General features: G+C 42.4%; 1 protein-coding gene across 3 annotated transcripts in view; it reads right to left on the reverse strand.

Moving 5' to 3' along the window:
* The window catches only part of PHTF1 (putative homeodomain transcription factor 1), an 83,750-nt gene extending 76,299 nt beyond the window's left edge, over positions 1 to 7,451 (reverse strand). For 2 of the 3 annotated variants that reach the window (XM_069944688.1, XM_069944686.1), the window contains exons 1-3: positions 7,343 to 7,451; positions 3,385 to 3,534; positions 2,422 to 2,484 (exon numbers count right to left, since the gene is read on the reverse strand). In XM_069944688.1, coding sequence (XP_069800789.1) covers positions 2,422 to 2,484; positions 3,385 to 3,429 — 108 coding nt within the window. In that variant the 5' untranslated portion in view covers positions 3,430 to 3,534; positions 7,343 to 7,451. The remainder of the gene's footprint in view (positions 1 to 2,421; positions 2,485 to 3,384; positions 3,535 to 7,342) is intronic. The other variant, XM_069944687.1, reaches the window with a different exon arrangement.
* Positions 7,452 to 16,353: the final 8,902 nt, after the last annotated feature.

Raw genomic sequence — 16,353 nt, forward strand, 5'->3', positions numbered from 1 at the left:
TCTAAAATCCTAAGCTAAGAATTTCCCGATCTTTCCAGCAGATGTCATCAAAATCCTTTATTTCACAAACCAGTTATTTCAGCAGGAAAGGATATCGGCTTCAGCAGAAATTATTATAACCATTCTAAAAATCTACAAACTAAGCTTGGATGACTAATAACTACTTAGCACACAAACAGAACGACTCTGAGAGGTCTTTTTTTTACCTTAAAGGGAATCTATTATCAGAAAAAGACATTGTTTAAGTCAAGTTTTTATGTTAAATATATATATTTTTTTAATAATTTTTGCAGATTTTTTTCTTCTTCAACTTTTCATTTTACTACCTATATTATGAAATAATCCTGAAATTTTGCAATTCTCGCCATTGTGTGTAAAACTTAACTCAGACTTCCTGCCCCGTCTGCGGTGGTAAGAGGAAGCTGCTGTAAAGTGATCTGTACCGTATTGCAGCTTCAGGTAACATCAGTAAATAGAGGAGACAATAGCAGCCCTCTGCTGAATGACCTCTGCAAAGGTCACAGAGCACACTCAGTAATGCTTCACATACATTTCAAGAGGATAGACTCTTTCTGTTGTAGTCTATGTTCATGAGCCTTGCTGTAAAGCATGTCACTAAATGCTGCTAAAAACAGCTCAGGTAAGATGACTGAACAAACAATGGAAAAAAAAATTACTAAAAATATTTTAATATCTGGCTGTAATCACAAAGAAATTCTAGTCAACATATTCCCTTTAAGGGGATTATCTGGTCAGTTAAAACAGCTGTTCCTGTGTATAGTGGAGCTCAGGTTGCAGCAGGCAGTAAGAGCAGGGAGAGAAGTACAGAGAGATAGAGACCGAGGGGAGAGGAGGGAGGATTGTGGGTAGTTTTCTGTGGGAGCAGTGAAGTCATTGTCGAGTATACCAAGTCACTGGGTGCTGGGTGTGCATTATAGGAAGTCACTGGGTGCTGGGTGTGCATTATACCAAGTCACTGGGTGCTGGGTGTGTATTATAGGAAGTCACTGGGTGCTGGGTGTGTATTATACCAAGTCACTGGGTGCTGGGTGTGCATTATAGGAAGTCACTGGGTGCTGGGTGTGTATTATACCAAGTCACTGGGTGCTGGGTGTGCATTATAGGAAGTCACTGGGTGCTGGGTGTGTATTATACCAAGTCACTGGGTGCTGGGTGTGCATTATAGGAAGTCACTGGGTGCTGGGTGTGCATTATACCAAGTCACTGGGTGCTGGGTGTGCATTATAGGAAGTCACTGGGTGCTGGGTGTGCATTATAGGAAGTCACTGGGTGCTGGGTGTACATTATAGGAAGTCAATGGGTGCTGGGTGTACATTATAGGAAGTCAATGGGTGCTGGGTGTACATTATAGGAAGTCACTGGGTGCTGGGTGTGCATTATAGGAAGTCACTGGGTGCTGGGTGTGCATTATAGGAAGTCACTGGGTGCTGGGTGTGCATTATAAGAAGTCACTGGGTGCTGGGTGTGCATTATACCAAGTCACTGGGTGCTGGGTGTGCATTATAGGAAGTCACTGGGTGCTGGGTGTGCATTATAGGAAGTCGCTGGGTGCTGGGTGTGCATTATAGGAAGTCACTGGGTGCTGGGGGTGCATTATACCAAGTCACTGGGTGCTGGGTGTGCATTATACCAAGTCACTGGGAGCTGGGTGTGCATTATAGGAAGTCACTGGGTGCTGGGTGTGCATTATAGGAAGTCACTGGGAGCTGGGTGTGCATTATAGGAAGTCACTGGGAGCTGGGTGTGCATTATAGGAAGTCACTGGGTGCTGGGTGTACATTATAGGAAGTCACTGGGTGCTGTGTGTGTATTATAGGAAGTCACTGGGTGCTGGGTGTACATTATAGGAAGTCACTGGGAGCTGGGTGTGCATTATAGGAAGTCACTGGGTGCTGGGTGTACATTATAGGAAGTCACTGGGTGCTGGGTGTACATTATAGGAAGTTGCTGGGTGCTGGGTGTGCATTATACCAAGTCACTGGGTGCTGGGTGTACATTATAGGAAGTCGCTGGGTGCTGGGTGTGCATTATACCAAGTCACTGGGTGCTGGGGGTGCATTATAGGAAGTCACAGTGACCACAGTGTCCATCTTAATACCTCATTGGGTGCTCATTTACCAATGTCCACTAGTGTTCTGGGAGAACATGAATATTGCGTCCACTACTGTCCATGGCGGACATTGAATGATTGAAAAAGTCATTTAAAAAAAGAATGTCAATCTTGACACTGTCACAGAAACAGCTGTTGAAAAAACTACTATTGTAACTACTATAGTTTGCCCGTTTTAATAAAAATTTGTTTGTATGCGATTCACGAATATATGTGAACTTCGCTAAACAAATTTCCGAGTGGTTCTCTCATCTCTAGTTAGGATATATAATAACAGAACTCTGTATTACCTTCACCTTAATTTCCTTCTGTTCTACTGACTTCTCCCATATTTGCTGATCATATGCTCCGATCTGCAGAAAACATAATGAGCGGTATACTATCAGTGGTGGTTATATCAATATGGCCCTGTGCACACCTGCGTCTATGCCATATGGTTTTTCTAGGGGATTTGCTGCTGCTCTGGACAGTTCCTGTCTCTGACAGAGATGTTAGCAGAGAGCACTGTGTCAGACTGAAAAGAAAACAACATTTCCTGCAGGATATACAGCAGCTGATAAGTATGGGAAGACAAGATTTTTAAATAGAAGTAAATTACAAAATCTATATAAACTTTCTGAAACCAGATGATTTGAAAGAAAAAAATTTTCACTGGACATCCCCTTATACTAACCTCATCCCGCCAAGTCCTGCTGCCAGAGCCGGTCCCGGGATAGAGATATCTTGGTCAGAAGCCAGCGCACGCGCTCTGGAGAGAGGTCCGGCATCCATAGAGTATGAATGGAGCTGGACCCATCTCTGCAGCGCGCGCACAGCTCCATTCATTCTCTATGGACGCCGGACCTCTCTCCAGAGCGCGCGCGCCGGCTTCTGATTGGGATATCTCAGTCCCTGGACCGGCTCTGGCAGCGGGACTCTGCGGGATGAGGTACGTATAAGGGGATCTAACTGGGGGTCGGGAGCCTGTCACCCCGGCATGGGGGGTGCCAGGTCCTCTTTAATAGTAATCAGTATCACAGTGCTAAACTTACAGCATGAAATCCGCTGCCATATGGTAGTTGTGAACGTTCGCTTATGGGGAAGTCTCATACAGACCTCTGGCCATATGACCTATCAGAAGTTGGTAATGCATGAGTAACATGGCACGCAGCTCTGAGGCTCTGTCCACTTCTTCCAACACATTTCATTTGTACATTTCAGAAAAGTGGCTTCGTGAACATGGCAGTAATAGAGCGATCCTGTATGGTACTTACTTTCTTCTGATACCAGGATATTGCGTCTCTGTTCTTGGCAGCCATGTTTTTAACATTTCATTCGAATTTGTGGCTCAAAAACATAGGAGGAGACTGCACAAAAACTGGATAAAAATGCAAAACAGAGCATAGCTGAATAAAAAAACAATCCTGCAAAAAAAAAAAAAAAAGATAAAAACATTTGTCAGCACATATCTAGACAGACCTAATAATCAGGGTACACTGCATATAGGAACAATCTGACCCCATAACCCACAGAGGTTCATGAGTGTGAATAGGTGTTCTACAGCTCTGACACATGGGTGACTGCTCTATTTCCCTCTAGAGTTCGGTTTGGGTTCGTACGAACCCGAACTCTCGGTAATTATTCCCGCTGTCTGCCCGCTCCGTGCAGCGGGCGGATCCAGCGGGAGGACCGCCTGGAAAACTGGGATACAGCCATAGCTCTGTGGCAGACAATGGCATCAAGAGGGAGGCGGGTCTAAGCCCTGTTAAGCCAACCTCATTTTGTCACATCACTGGTTGCTCAGCTCTGATTACTCTTTTACTCTATGTTCATTCTTCAGCGCGTACAGAGCAGGAGCGCGCGCCTCCCATAGACTCCCATTATGAGCGGAGGCTAACGGCATTCCGCGGCGGACAATTCCGTCGCGGAATTCCGCTACTTTTGCTCAGTGAGAACGGGGCCTAACTCTTTTACAGAGTCAGTTAGACATCACAGGAGACAAAGTGCATCATGGGAAAGCCCAAACCAGGAAGTAAAGAAAAAATAAAGACACCTACTGGAGCTTCAGGGACCTGCAAATTCTAAAAGAGACAGACTCAGGAGGGTAAGGAGAGACTCAAGAGGGTAAGGAGGCTTAGGAGGGATGGTAAGTGTAAAACCTTTGTTTATCATTAATTGATTGTTTTTTTTATCAGTGCCGGAGTACCCCTTTAAATGCTTGTCTATTAAGTGTCACATCAGGTAGGTACAGAAGGACGCATTTTGGCCTATGACCTAATCAGCTGATGAAGGCCATGTGCTGAAACGCGTCCTTCTGTATCTGCCTGATGTGACACTTAATAAACATTTAAGAATTAGGTGAGTGCCTGTATACTACTTTACAGTCCTGGGAGTATGACTTGGGGCAAATGGGAAACTGTGTGTAATTTCAGTCAGACCTGAATTTACAGGTTGTGGGTGGAGGTGGGTCCAGACTTCAGTGGTCTGTATTATTCAGTGACCTGTACAGAATAAGTGTAATAAGACATGTAGAAACCAAAAGAAGGGACTATTACACAGGCCGATATTAACCCCTTCATTGGTCCAAATTGAAGCAATGTTCCTCCTCGCTTTTTAAGAGTCCTAGCACTTTTATTTTTCCACCTATGGGGCGGGTTGGGGGTGTCATTTTTTTGCGCAATGATCTCTAGTTTTCATTAGTTTCATATCGGTGTAAAAGAAAAATTTTGATCGCTTTATTAATTTTCTTCTGATATATAATTTAAAAATAAATCAGCATACTGGTGTCCCCCTGTTTACTCCATTCACCATGCGGGAACAATGTTATATTTGAAAAGATCGGACAATTTTGCACGCTACAATATGTAATATGTTTGTTTATTTATTTGACCAATTTTTATTTTTACAATGGGCAAGGAGGTATTTTAAACTTTTATTGGGGGGGTATAAAGGGTTTTTTAAAACTTAAAAACTTTTTTTAATTACACTTTTTTAACATTTTTATTTTACTGTTAAACATGCAGTCATTAGAATGCATATACTGATCGCAGCTGCCTGTCATTATCCTCGGCTCCGGACACACTGATGTGTGAGGGGCTGCTCACACTGCAGTGGTCCCGCACACATCAAAACCCTCTTACAGTCAGAAACATATATGGACTGTATATATACGTTCCTGTTGCACAGGGAATCAGCAGCAGGAACATATATATGTTGCAGGGAAATCATAGAATCAGGGATTTGATCAAATTCCTAACATGTCAATAAAAAAAAATAAAAAAAATAAAAAAAAGGGGGAAAAAGTATCCATTTTGATTCTTTTTTTTAATAATGGAAGTCAATAGAATAATGGATCCAAACTGACTGCACACAAATGCCTCAGTTTTCCCCCCATAAAACATATACGTTAAGTGCACTGCAAAAACGCAATGTGACCCCAACCATAATCTGTGAAGAGGGCCAGGGAAAACGTCTACAACACTGATGCAGCCCCCTTATTCTCTGTAACAGCCCCTAAAGGGGTACCCCACTCAGGTAAAATACATGTTGCGTCATCTGGAGACAATTTGTTCCATACTTGTTATTATCTTTTAGGTCTCCTTCCTCAATTCTGAGCTGCTACTTTGTGCACTTGTTACACTGTGTGTCAGCTGTTTTCTCCGTCTCTTCCGTCTCCCCCCTCCCTTCTAAGATGGCTGATGTAAACAGGGTCCCCAGCCAGCTGTTTCTGCACTCTATAATACTGGGAGGGTTAATCACAGTAAGAAAAGCTCACACACAGTTTTCTGTGTCTTCAGCACAAAGCAGCAGCTTAGAACTGGGGGAAGGAGGCTGAAAAGATAAGTATGGAACAAATTGTTAGTCTCCAGGAGGGGGGGATGATTCAACAGGAATTTTATCAGAGTGGAATACCCCTTTGGAGGAGCACTAGAGTCAGTGCCCTGTGAAGCCCTCCTGCCTGACAGAGGTGCATCTCCCCCCAAGTAACCCTCATCTAATCTAGCGCTACCAATCCCCCAAGAATGGATTTGAAAAGGAGGCTGGCAGGGTGGTGGTGGTGGGGGGGGGGGAGGTTAGGGTTATGGCATACCTAGAACCCGGTAGAAGATGATAGCCGGCGGGGTCTGGGAGCTCTGTGATACTTCTTTAAAGGGGTTTTTCAGCTAAAATCTTTTTCTTTCAAATCAACTGGTTTCAGAAAGTTATATAGATTTGTAATTTACTTCTGTTTAAAAATGGCAAGTCTTCTTATACTTACCAGCTGCTGGATGTTCTGCAGGAAATGTTGTTTTCTTTCCAGTCTGACAGTTCTCTCTGCTGCCACCTCTGTCCATGTCAGGAACTTTCAAGAGCAGCAGCAAATCCCCATATAAAACCTCTCCTGCTCTGGACACTTCCTGACATGGACAGAGGTGGCAGCAGAGAGCACTGTGTCAGACTGGAAATAATACATCACTTCCAGCAGCTGATAATTTGACATTTTTAAAGTTATACAAATCTATTTAACTTTCTGAAACCAGTTGATTTGAAAGAAAAATAAGAATAACCCCTTTAACAATGAGTGTATTATACAGTATACGTTTTTGAAGCTAAGGAAAGCAGTTCTCTGAAATCACCTACCTGGGGGGGGGGGGGGGGGGGGGGTATCGTTATTTAGGCAATCCCTATTCTATTTTTCTTTGCTTCACCAATACTAAACCCAGAAAAGCGTTCATAGTATGTGTAAGTATATATGAGATCTCCTACTCCGACCACTGATCCTATACGCCAATTCTGCACTTGCTTCTTGAGCTCTGAACTGCAGTGCAATGTGGAATTTCACAAGAGCAGAGGCAGAGATCAGCGCTTAGGTAATTCCTGATGAAGACGACAGCCATAGCAGCATAACTGGGGTAAACAGCTCTCGCCCTGAGGGTCCTCTAACATTACCGGAGTTTATATACGTCCGATAATCCAGAATATTTGATAGTCCGGCCATCTCTCTGGTCCTATTACATAGCAGGGCGCTGAACGATAACGTTTTAATGACTATGAAGAAACAACGTGAAGTGTGCCAAATATTCGACCCCCTGAAGAGATGAATAACTTTGTCCCAGAAACCTGTTTCTCCACAGACAGCCCAGGAGCAGATGACTACACTACAGGAATAAACTATATACATCCAGAGAGATCTGCAAAGTAACCCCAGCATTAGGAGGAGGATAATCCCAGACCAAAGCCATTGTTACTTACAGTTTGGAGTCAGCAGCAGCATTACAGCCAGTGACTAAGCATGCACTGCCCATCCTGCCCTATAGTTATTGCTGGCTGGAGCTCACATACTCAGGTGTCAGCTCGCACAGACTCTACACACACACACACACACACCAGCTCACACTTCCTTTTTCCGGGTCTGTGATGAAATCTATTGTAGCTGCAGTGCATTTAAAGTGACAGTCCATCTTACCTGTCACTTCAACTGGAAGTTGTGAGCGGGGATGAGGCTGGGCTCACGTATCACATATAGCAATTGTATCAGGCTATAGTTATATCCAGGACTGACCAGAACTAATGGCAAAAGTGCATTAGTTCTCATCAGGTTTTTTTTTTTACCCATTTCTACTGAAAAACCATAATGTGACATCACCGTACACTGTAATCGGCTGCGGCGGACCATGGATAGTGCACATGATAGTGAGGACACTAGAAGGGAGATTTATCAAACATGGTGTAAAGTGAAACTGGCTCAGTTGCCCCTAGCAACCAATCAGATTCCACCTTTCATTTTCCAAAGAGTCTGTGAGGAATGAAAGGTGGAATCTGATTGGTTGCTAGGGGCGACTGAGCCAGTATCACTTTACACCATGTTTGATAAATTTCCCCCTGGGTGTTATATATATTATTCATAAACGATCATCTAATCTATGTGGGGGTTTTTTAATACAGTTTACATTCAGGTTACTATGGACATGTAGATACCCAATATGTGTAGTTTTTTGTTGTGAGATTATATATGTATATGTATATATATTCTGAGGGTTACTCACTCGTTGGGAACGCCATCTCCTGAGTCTGAGACGGTTGGCAGATCGCAAACTTCAGTCCAGTCAGTGCTGTATGCTTTATACTGACCACAGTCGCTTTATTTGTCAGTCCAAGGAAAAGCATAAGACATAAGAAACACTTTGCAAATAAAATAAAACCTAGGCCATCTAGCCACTGACTGTACACAACAGCTTCCCTATCTGTCACTTCTGAGCCTACTGGTCAACATTACCAGTCCCACTGGTTTGACCAAGACTTGTCTGCAGCTCCCACAGGCCTAGCACTGCCCGTGTCCTCCCACCCTGGGAGCCATCACCTGGGAAGCTCTGAAGTCTCTAATAGATCCACCTGGTGGGTTTCAGAGCCTCATCAGGCTGGAGTGGAGCATATGGATCAGGAGCTCCACCTGAACTCCAATTCCCACTCCAGAGGCATAGAACTGCCTCTTACAGCCCCACTATATATATATATATATATATATATATATATATATATATATAGTGGTACCTTGGTTTAAGAGTAACTTGGTTTAAGAGCGTTTTGGTTTAAGAGCTCACAGTTTTTCAAAATTGTGACTTGGTTTAAGAGCATTGCTTTGGTGTAAGAGCTCCATGTTCTGGGTGGGAGGCGGAGTGGAGGAGGGGCATGGTCTGCATAGCGGGCTCTACAGCACTGTACTCTGACCCAAGAAGTCTCCCTCACCCTCCAAATCATAGCAGATCCCCTTCAGGCTGGGGCTTACATCAGGGGACAGGACTGTGGAGGTAATCTCTCCATAGCTGTACCCCCTCTCCCCGGACAGAGAGCGCTGCATGTATGGGCCCACATCTGCCCTGCTCATTCCTTCCTGCTCCCTGCAGTCTGTATCAGCCTTGTGTTTCCCATCCTCTCTATTACTGTATAGTAGTTTATAATATCACATATTCTGCTGTTTCTTAATCTTTGTTTCATCTGTTTTACATGTAATTCAGAAAAATAAATCATTATTTTTGGGGTGTGGAACCAATTGTCTGCACTTCTATGATTTCTTATGGGAAAATTTGCTTTGGTTTAAGAGCAGATTTGGATTACAAGCAAGGCCCCGGAACGAATTATGCTCGTAATCCAAGGCACCACTGTGTATATATAAACTATTCATAAACTATTCATAAGCAGTAATCTAATGTATGTGGGGGGGTTTTTGCTTGTTTTTTTATACAGTTCACATTCAGGTTACTATGGACATGTAGATACCCAATATGTGTTTGGTTTTTTTTTGTTATATATATATATATTAATTATAATATATATACTCTACCATGTGGGTGTGTCTGACTGCAAACAGTGGAACACTTTTGGGGTTTCCTGTCTCCCCAGTAACGTAACAGATAGAGTGGTGGCAGCAAAGTTGGCGATTGTTTATCTTTAGTCGTTAATCGTTAAAGATCACTCTGTGTTGTAGGACCCTAATGGTGCGTTTACACAGAGAGATTTATCTGACAGATTTCTGAAGCCAAAGCCAGGAACAGACTATAAACAGGGTGCAGGTCATAAAGGAAAGACTGAGATTCCTTGTCTTTTCAAGTCCATTCCTGACTTTGGCTTCCAAAATTGGTCAGATAAATCTGCCTGTGTAAACGCACCATAATGCTACGTTTACACGGAACGATTATCGGTCGAATTTTCTCGATAACGATCAAATTCGAACAATAATCGTACGTGTAAACGCGACGAACGTTCGATAAATCGTTCATTTTGATCTTTTAACATGTTCTTAAATCGTCGTTCGCAAAAAATTCGCCGATAGTTCAGTGTAAACAGTCGTCGCGCGATAGTCCGGCCGCCTGCAGCACCGCCCGCCCCCCCCACCCCCCACCCCCCACCCCCACCGCTCCGATAGCCCCGCCCACTAGTATACGTTACCTGCTCCGCGCAGCAGGTCCTCGAAATTCCCGACTCCCTTCTTCAGTGCATTGATTGGCTGAAGAGGGGAGGCGGGAATTTCAATCGGCTCTTCTTCAGCCAATCAGTGCTCCTCTTCAGCACTGATTGGCTGAAGAGGAGCCGTTTGAAATTCCCGCCTCCCCTCAAGCCAATCAATGCACCGAAGAGGTGAGTCGGGGATTTCGAGGACCTGCTATGTGGAGCAGGTAACGTATGCTCATGGGCGGGGCGGCCATGATCTTGTAATGTTCCTGCTGGTTACCCCTATCGCTTGTATAGCGCTCTGGAATTAAGGTCGCTCTATAAATAATAATAATAATAATAATAATAATAATAATAATATGCGTTTCTGCATTGTCTGACCAGGTCACTAGGAAACCCAGTGATGCAGTCAGGGTGAGGAATCCCCTGTCACTATCCCGGTTGCGGACTGTGACTTTTAATGGGTTAAACGGGCAGCATCAGAGGTTTCTCCCATCTCGCTCATGCTCCAGGGGATGCCTAAGAACCGGAGACATATGTGACAGCTCTGGTTCATAGTGCAGGAGCAGCCCTTGAGATAACAAACCTCCCTCTACTGCAGCGACACCAAAAGCTGTCACTGCAAACAGTGTGCGGTTGTCAAGGGGCTAAAGTCTATGGAAAACATCTGTCTGTGCAGACATTGTTAAAAAAAAAATAATAATTGTGTTTTACAATGTGTGCATAGACTGAAATTTTTCCATAAACTTAAAGGAGTAAAAAATCTTTAGAATCAACTGGTGCCAGAGATTTGTATTTTACTTCTATAAAAAAATATTATGTATTCCAGTCCTTATCAGCTGCTGTATGTCCTGCATCAAGTAGTGTATTCTTTCCAGTCTGACACAGTGCTCTCTGCTGCCACCTCTGTCCATGTCAGGAACTGCCCAGAGCAGCAGCAAATCCTCTAAAAAATATCTCCTGCTCTCCAGACTGGAAAGAATACACCACTCCCTGGAGTACATACAGCAGCTGATAAGTACCGAAAAAACATTTACTTAAGATTTTTCAATAGAAGTAACTTACAAATCTCCGGCACTTTCTGGTACAATCTGATTTAAAAGAACGTTTTTGTTAGAGTAACCCTTTAAATATGGCACATTATTAGATTCAAAATCTACGTATTTACTATCACATTGTGCTTTTATTTTACTGTGTATAAGCATAGCCCCATAGACAGATGGTTTATGGAACTTCTTTCATAGAGCCAAATGAATTTGAGAGGAGGATAAAATAACACTGCAAGAGGCTGGTCTAATGTGCATCAACCTTAAAGGGGTATGTCTGCTATTATATTATATATTATAGTTGTAGGTCTCGTCAAGCTAAATATTTTTGCAAATACATTCATTTAGCAAACTTGCCTCCTTCTCCTGATATGCTCCTCTTTCCCTCCCATTGTTGACAGCTTATTGTCTAGTTAACTATCACTACTCTGCTCTAAAAGAAGCAGTCTGGCTGGTTTATATATCAAACATGGTGTAAAGTGAAACTGGCCCAGTTGCCCCTAGCAACCAATCAGATTCCACCTTTCATTTTCCAAAGAGTCTGTGAGGAATGAAAGGTGGAATCTGATTGGTTGCTAGGGGCAACTGAGCCAGTTTCACTTTATACCGTGCTTGATAAATCTCCCCATAGTATACATATTTATGTCCAGATCCGCACTCTCCATTGTGTAAGCTGTCAGTGTTGTGCGGCTGCTATTTAATGAATAGTGCCTGCACAAAACTGACACGTCAGTTTTTTGGGTCGCCGCTAGGGATCCCGGCCGGAGTGTACACTTGGATTGGATGATCCAGCCAAGCCTCCTGTGACATTATGCCCTGCCCCCTGTCTGCATCATCAGCCTGTGCTCAGCAAACACACACAATGTGAGACAGAGGCATGGAAGATTTGTCTCCTAAGGGGGAAAGCAGAAGGAGCAGGAGACAATGTGAATTGGCACAGAGGCCATTTTTCTCGACTTCCTGCATTTCTATCAGCTGGTGTGTGGTGGTAGAACCGCACAGATACGGTAATACATTGTATAGACCAGCTATATAACTTTTAGTGTACTTTTAATAGAAAACAAGTTTTTCTTATCCGGAGTTCCCCTTTAATGGATGTTATTAGACCCTTTACAAACATGAATGTTCTGATAATATAATCTGCAATTGCTATTCAAGCAGTTCTCTAATGAACTATATACAGCATCATCTAATAATCACAGAGATGTAGAGTACGCTGTAGGTTTTTGTTCCGGTTTGCTGCTCACCTAATGGTAAAACAAGGTGTGACATTTATAGACAGAGTAAAGTTCATGTTTAACTGGAAACCGATCTATTGCGGTCAAACATTGGATTTACTTTGGAGAACACTACGTACCAACGGCCAGGACCTGAACCACAGAAATAAAAGCTTGTGTAAAACTCATTTACCCTTTCATACTTCTGACAAACACAAAGCTTACTATAAAACTATAAAAGCTACTATAATAAAAATATATCTAAATATCCATATTTTCCCTGAAAGTAGGTACCTGGCATGGCGCCCTCCACCAGACACTAATGGCCTATTCCATCAGTAGAAAGCTTACATAGTTAATAAGGTTGAAGGGGCGGAGTCGATCAAGTTTAACCTACAACTCTACACTGTTTATCCAGAAAAAGGCAAAAACCTGATTGCAGTGGAAAAATTCCTTTCCAACTCCATATATGGCAATGAGAAAAGATCATTGGATCAACGTCTTATAACTAGAGTTGATCGAACATCGGGAAATCTTAGGCTGTATCCCTGTTTTCCAGGCGGTACTCGGGCTTGCTCCACCTTACCCACAGAACGGGAAGGTATAGGGAATCAAATGATGAAGGTTCAAATTCAATCGAACCTAAGATTTCCCGATGTTCGATCACCTCAACTTATAACTTGACATCTAACACCCATAACTTGTAATACTATGTTCTTTAATCCAGGCCTCCCTTGAACTTATTTATTGAGTTGGCATTCATACACAATGTAAACCTGTTGGCTTCAGACCACCACTGATCTCTGGATAAAGCCTGGAGAAGCACGACACTCCCTGTACATTTACTTGGAGCTCGTCTCATGCAGGGAGCTGGAGTGTGAAGCGCTCAGATGCATGCTTCTCCTGGCTTTATATCTAGCGATCAGCAACATGTCATAAGGTTTTTTTGTTTTTTTTTTAAGATGACAAAAATCTATCATCACTTAGGTGTTCCATGTGCTCAGATCACTGCCCTGATTTCAACACTTTCAGTTTTTTACCAGATATTGGCATTTTTGTTTTATGTGAATGAGTTGGTCTGGTGCACTGTGGGTGGGCCCAGCACACTTATCTCCTCCTCATCATATAGTCGCAGGGTCTTTTCTTTAACAAACTTACCAGCCCCTGCTAATAAAAAGCATCCCCACAACCACTACTGTGTTTCACAATAAGAGTGGTCATAGGAAGTGTGTTAACTCCAACTACAGCCTTTTATATGATGTCCAAAAAAGTCCAGTTTTGACACATCGATCAGCTTTGTGGCTGTGCCACACACCTTCCATTTTGTTAAGTTTAGCAGACTTGAAAATACCTTCAGCTCATAAGTATTTAATATCCTCCCTCTCTGAGACATAAGCACTACTCACATTCAAATTCTGCACAACCATGGGAATCAGGAAGGCGTTCCAAGGCTGGTGGCTGACTGGACTCCACACAAGATCCTTCTTTCCTTTTCCCTATACTGCTCAGGAGTCTGTCACTGTTCTGTTGTTTCCCTGCCCCTTGGCCAGGTGATTGGTGTGATGCCAGTGGTGGGCGGGGTAAGAGATGAGGTGTTACAGCTTGCCTGGCAACAGAAGAGACAGTTCATGTGACTTTGGTCTCAGGAGGGAGGGAGGGGGGGAACAGAGGAGCAGAGACCATGTGGACCAGAAGTGAGGATTTTCAGCAACTTCAGGGTGTAAATCAGGATGTGCTGCAGACCAATGGTCCAATTCATGTAATAGAAACAGATTTACAAAGCAGCTTAGATTATGGGTGGAGATTCCCTTTAAAGAGGTTATCCAGCGCTTCAAAAACATGGCCACTTTCTTCCACAGAAAACACAACTCTTGTCTCCAGTTTGGGCAGGGTTTTGCTGCTCAGTTCCATTGAAGTGAATGGAGCTAAATTGCAAACCGCACCTGAACTGGAGGCAAGAGTCGTGTTGTCTCTGGAAGAAAAGTGGCCATGTTTTTGTAGCAATGTGTCATGGGGATTTGTATCAACAGGGCTAGTCCATAATACCAATAGGATAATAGGGGCTAATCTAGTAAGATTCACTTTAACTTGCAACAGTAGACCCCATGCTTTTACTCCAGGTTAAAAAATAACAATTTCTGACAACCAAAATATTTACAATAATCCATTTAATTCTAAATGAAAATAAAGCTCATTTAAAGAACCATATGCTCAAAATCTATTTGGCTTTATCTTTTATACAATCAATTTCCGCTACAGCCACTGTGAGAAGAAAAATAAGTCAGACAATAAAAAGTGGCCCCCTTGTCCTGCATTGTATTGCAACATGTTACTGAAGTGTAAGCTTAGAATCCCAAAGGCTAATATCAGGTTTGTTTGTTTTCTTGTTTCAAACTCTTAGATTTGTTATACTGTATACAAAGTTCCTATACAGCTGGTTATATTTTAAGAGACAAAAACAGAGCCACCCACTTGCTATCTAGATATAGTTATTAAAAAATAAATACAAGGCTCTTACTGAAATGCCAACAGTGTACGAGAGGCATTATAGTGGTTCACGACTGTGCAGCTGGTGAGGACATATCCGTACATAAGAACGGTAGTGTTGGAGTTGGCCACCTCTACTCTCCACCAGTGTCGGTATTACAGAGTTCATTGTTCCAAGTGCGACCGCTTGGTAGAGAACCATGAAAGATACGTGTTGACCAAAATAGGAGCCGGATGCAAACGTAATCCGAAAAAAAAGGGAGATATTTCTAAAGCAACATGGAAGAACAAGATGCTCAAATAATATAAATAAAAGCCATAATCGGTGAAAATAAAAAGACACCGTTACCTGGAAATTGTGAAATGGTTAACTGCTTCCTTTATATAGGAGCCACTGCAAATATTCATATACATTTAAAAAAAATAAAAAATTACGAATATGCTTTCCCTCCACATCAACCTGAACGTCTGCATAATACATTTTCAGCTCACCGCGTCATAATCCAGGATCGGTGTAAACATTGCTTACAGCGCGAATAAGTCACCGCATTAAGAAAGCTTAGCCAGTCCAGAAACCATCTCATTTTGCCGATAGGGATAATTTCTCTAATATCCGTTAAATAACTAAAAACTTACATTTACATCAAGATAGTAAGAATGCGGGATCACTTTTTCAGCTGACTTTAGAACAGGAGTTTGTTTGAACAATCCATTGAGCATGCAGCTACGTGGAAGAGACGGGACAGATATTTAGTCCTCACTTAAAATTCTATTCAATTCACTTCATTTTAAAACATGAAAAAAGAGCATAAGTGCTGGAAGCTGCTTAATATGTCCTTGATCAACACGAACATTACAAGTTATAAGGAGGAGTGTGCGTAAAAAAAAAAAAAAAACCTTACGAGTCATTAGCTTAGTACTGAAATTCTAGTACTAAAATAAAATAAAAAGGTGAAATCATTTAACTGGATGGCATTAAAAAAAAAACTCTAACTAATACATTTAGTCTGGTCATGGTTTAAAGGGATTCTCCAGCAGAATGTTTTTTTCTTTTTAATTCAAGAAGGGCAAGCCAGTTGAAAAATAATAAATTAAAGGGGTTATCCAGTGCTACAAAAACATGGACACTTTCTTTCAGAAACAACACGACTCTTGTCTCCAGTTCAGGTGTGGTTTGCAATTAAGCTCCGTTTACTTCAATGGAACTGAGCAGCAAAACCCTGCCCAAGCTGGAGACAAGAGGGGGGCTGTCTCTGGCAATGTTTTTGTTTTTTCGATAACCCCTTTAAGCCTTTGTTACACTTTCCCATTGATCTTAGCTTCTGGGTATCCAGTCTAAGTAGATAGAAAATAGTAACAATTGGGATTGCCCACTCGGCCTGATCAGTGATTGCCATCTTCTGTGTCAGGATCACAAAAGGAGTGGGAAAGTAAGCATGGCTTGTTTTTTGTCCAACCAGTTTTTCCCCTTAAAAAAAAAAAAAAAAAAAAAAAAAAAATACTGGCAGAAAAATCTTGTAAGGAAAACATCCATAATAACCTACCCAAGACCTCCCCCCCCACC

Source organism: Dendropsophus ebraccatus, chromosome 11, assembly GCF_027789765.1.
Source record: "Dendropsophus ebraccatus isolate aDenEbr1 chromosome 11, aDenEbr1.pat, whole genome shotgun sequence".
NCBI lineage: Eukaryota > Metazoa > Chordata > Amphibia > Anura > Hylidae > Dendropsophus > Dendropsophus ebraccatus.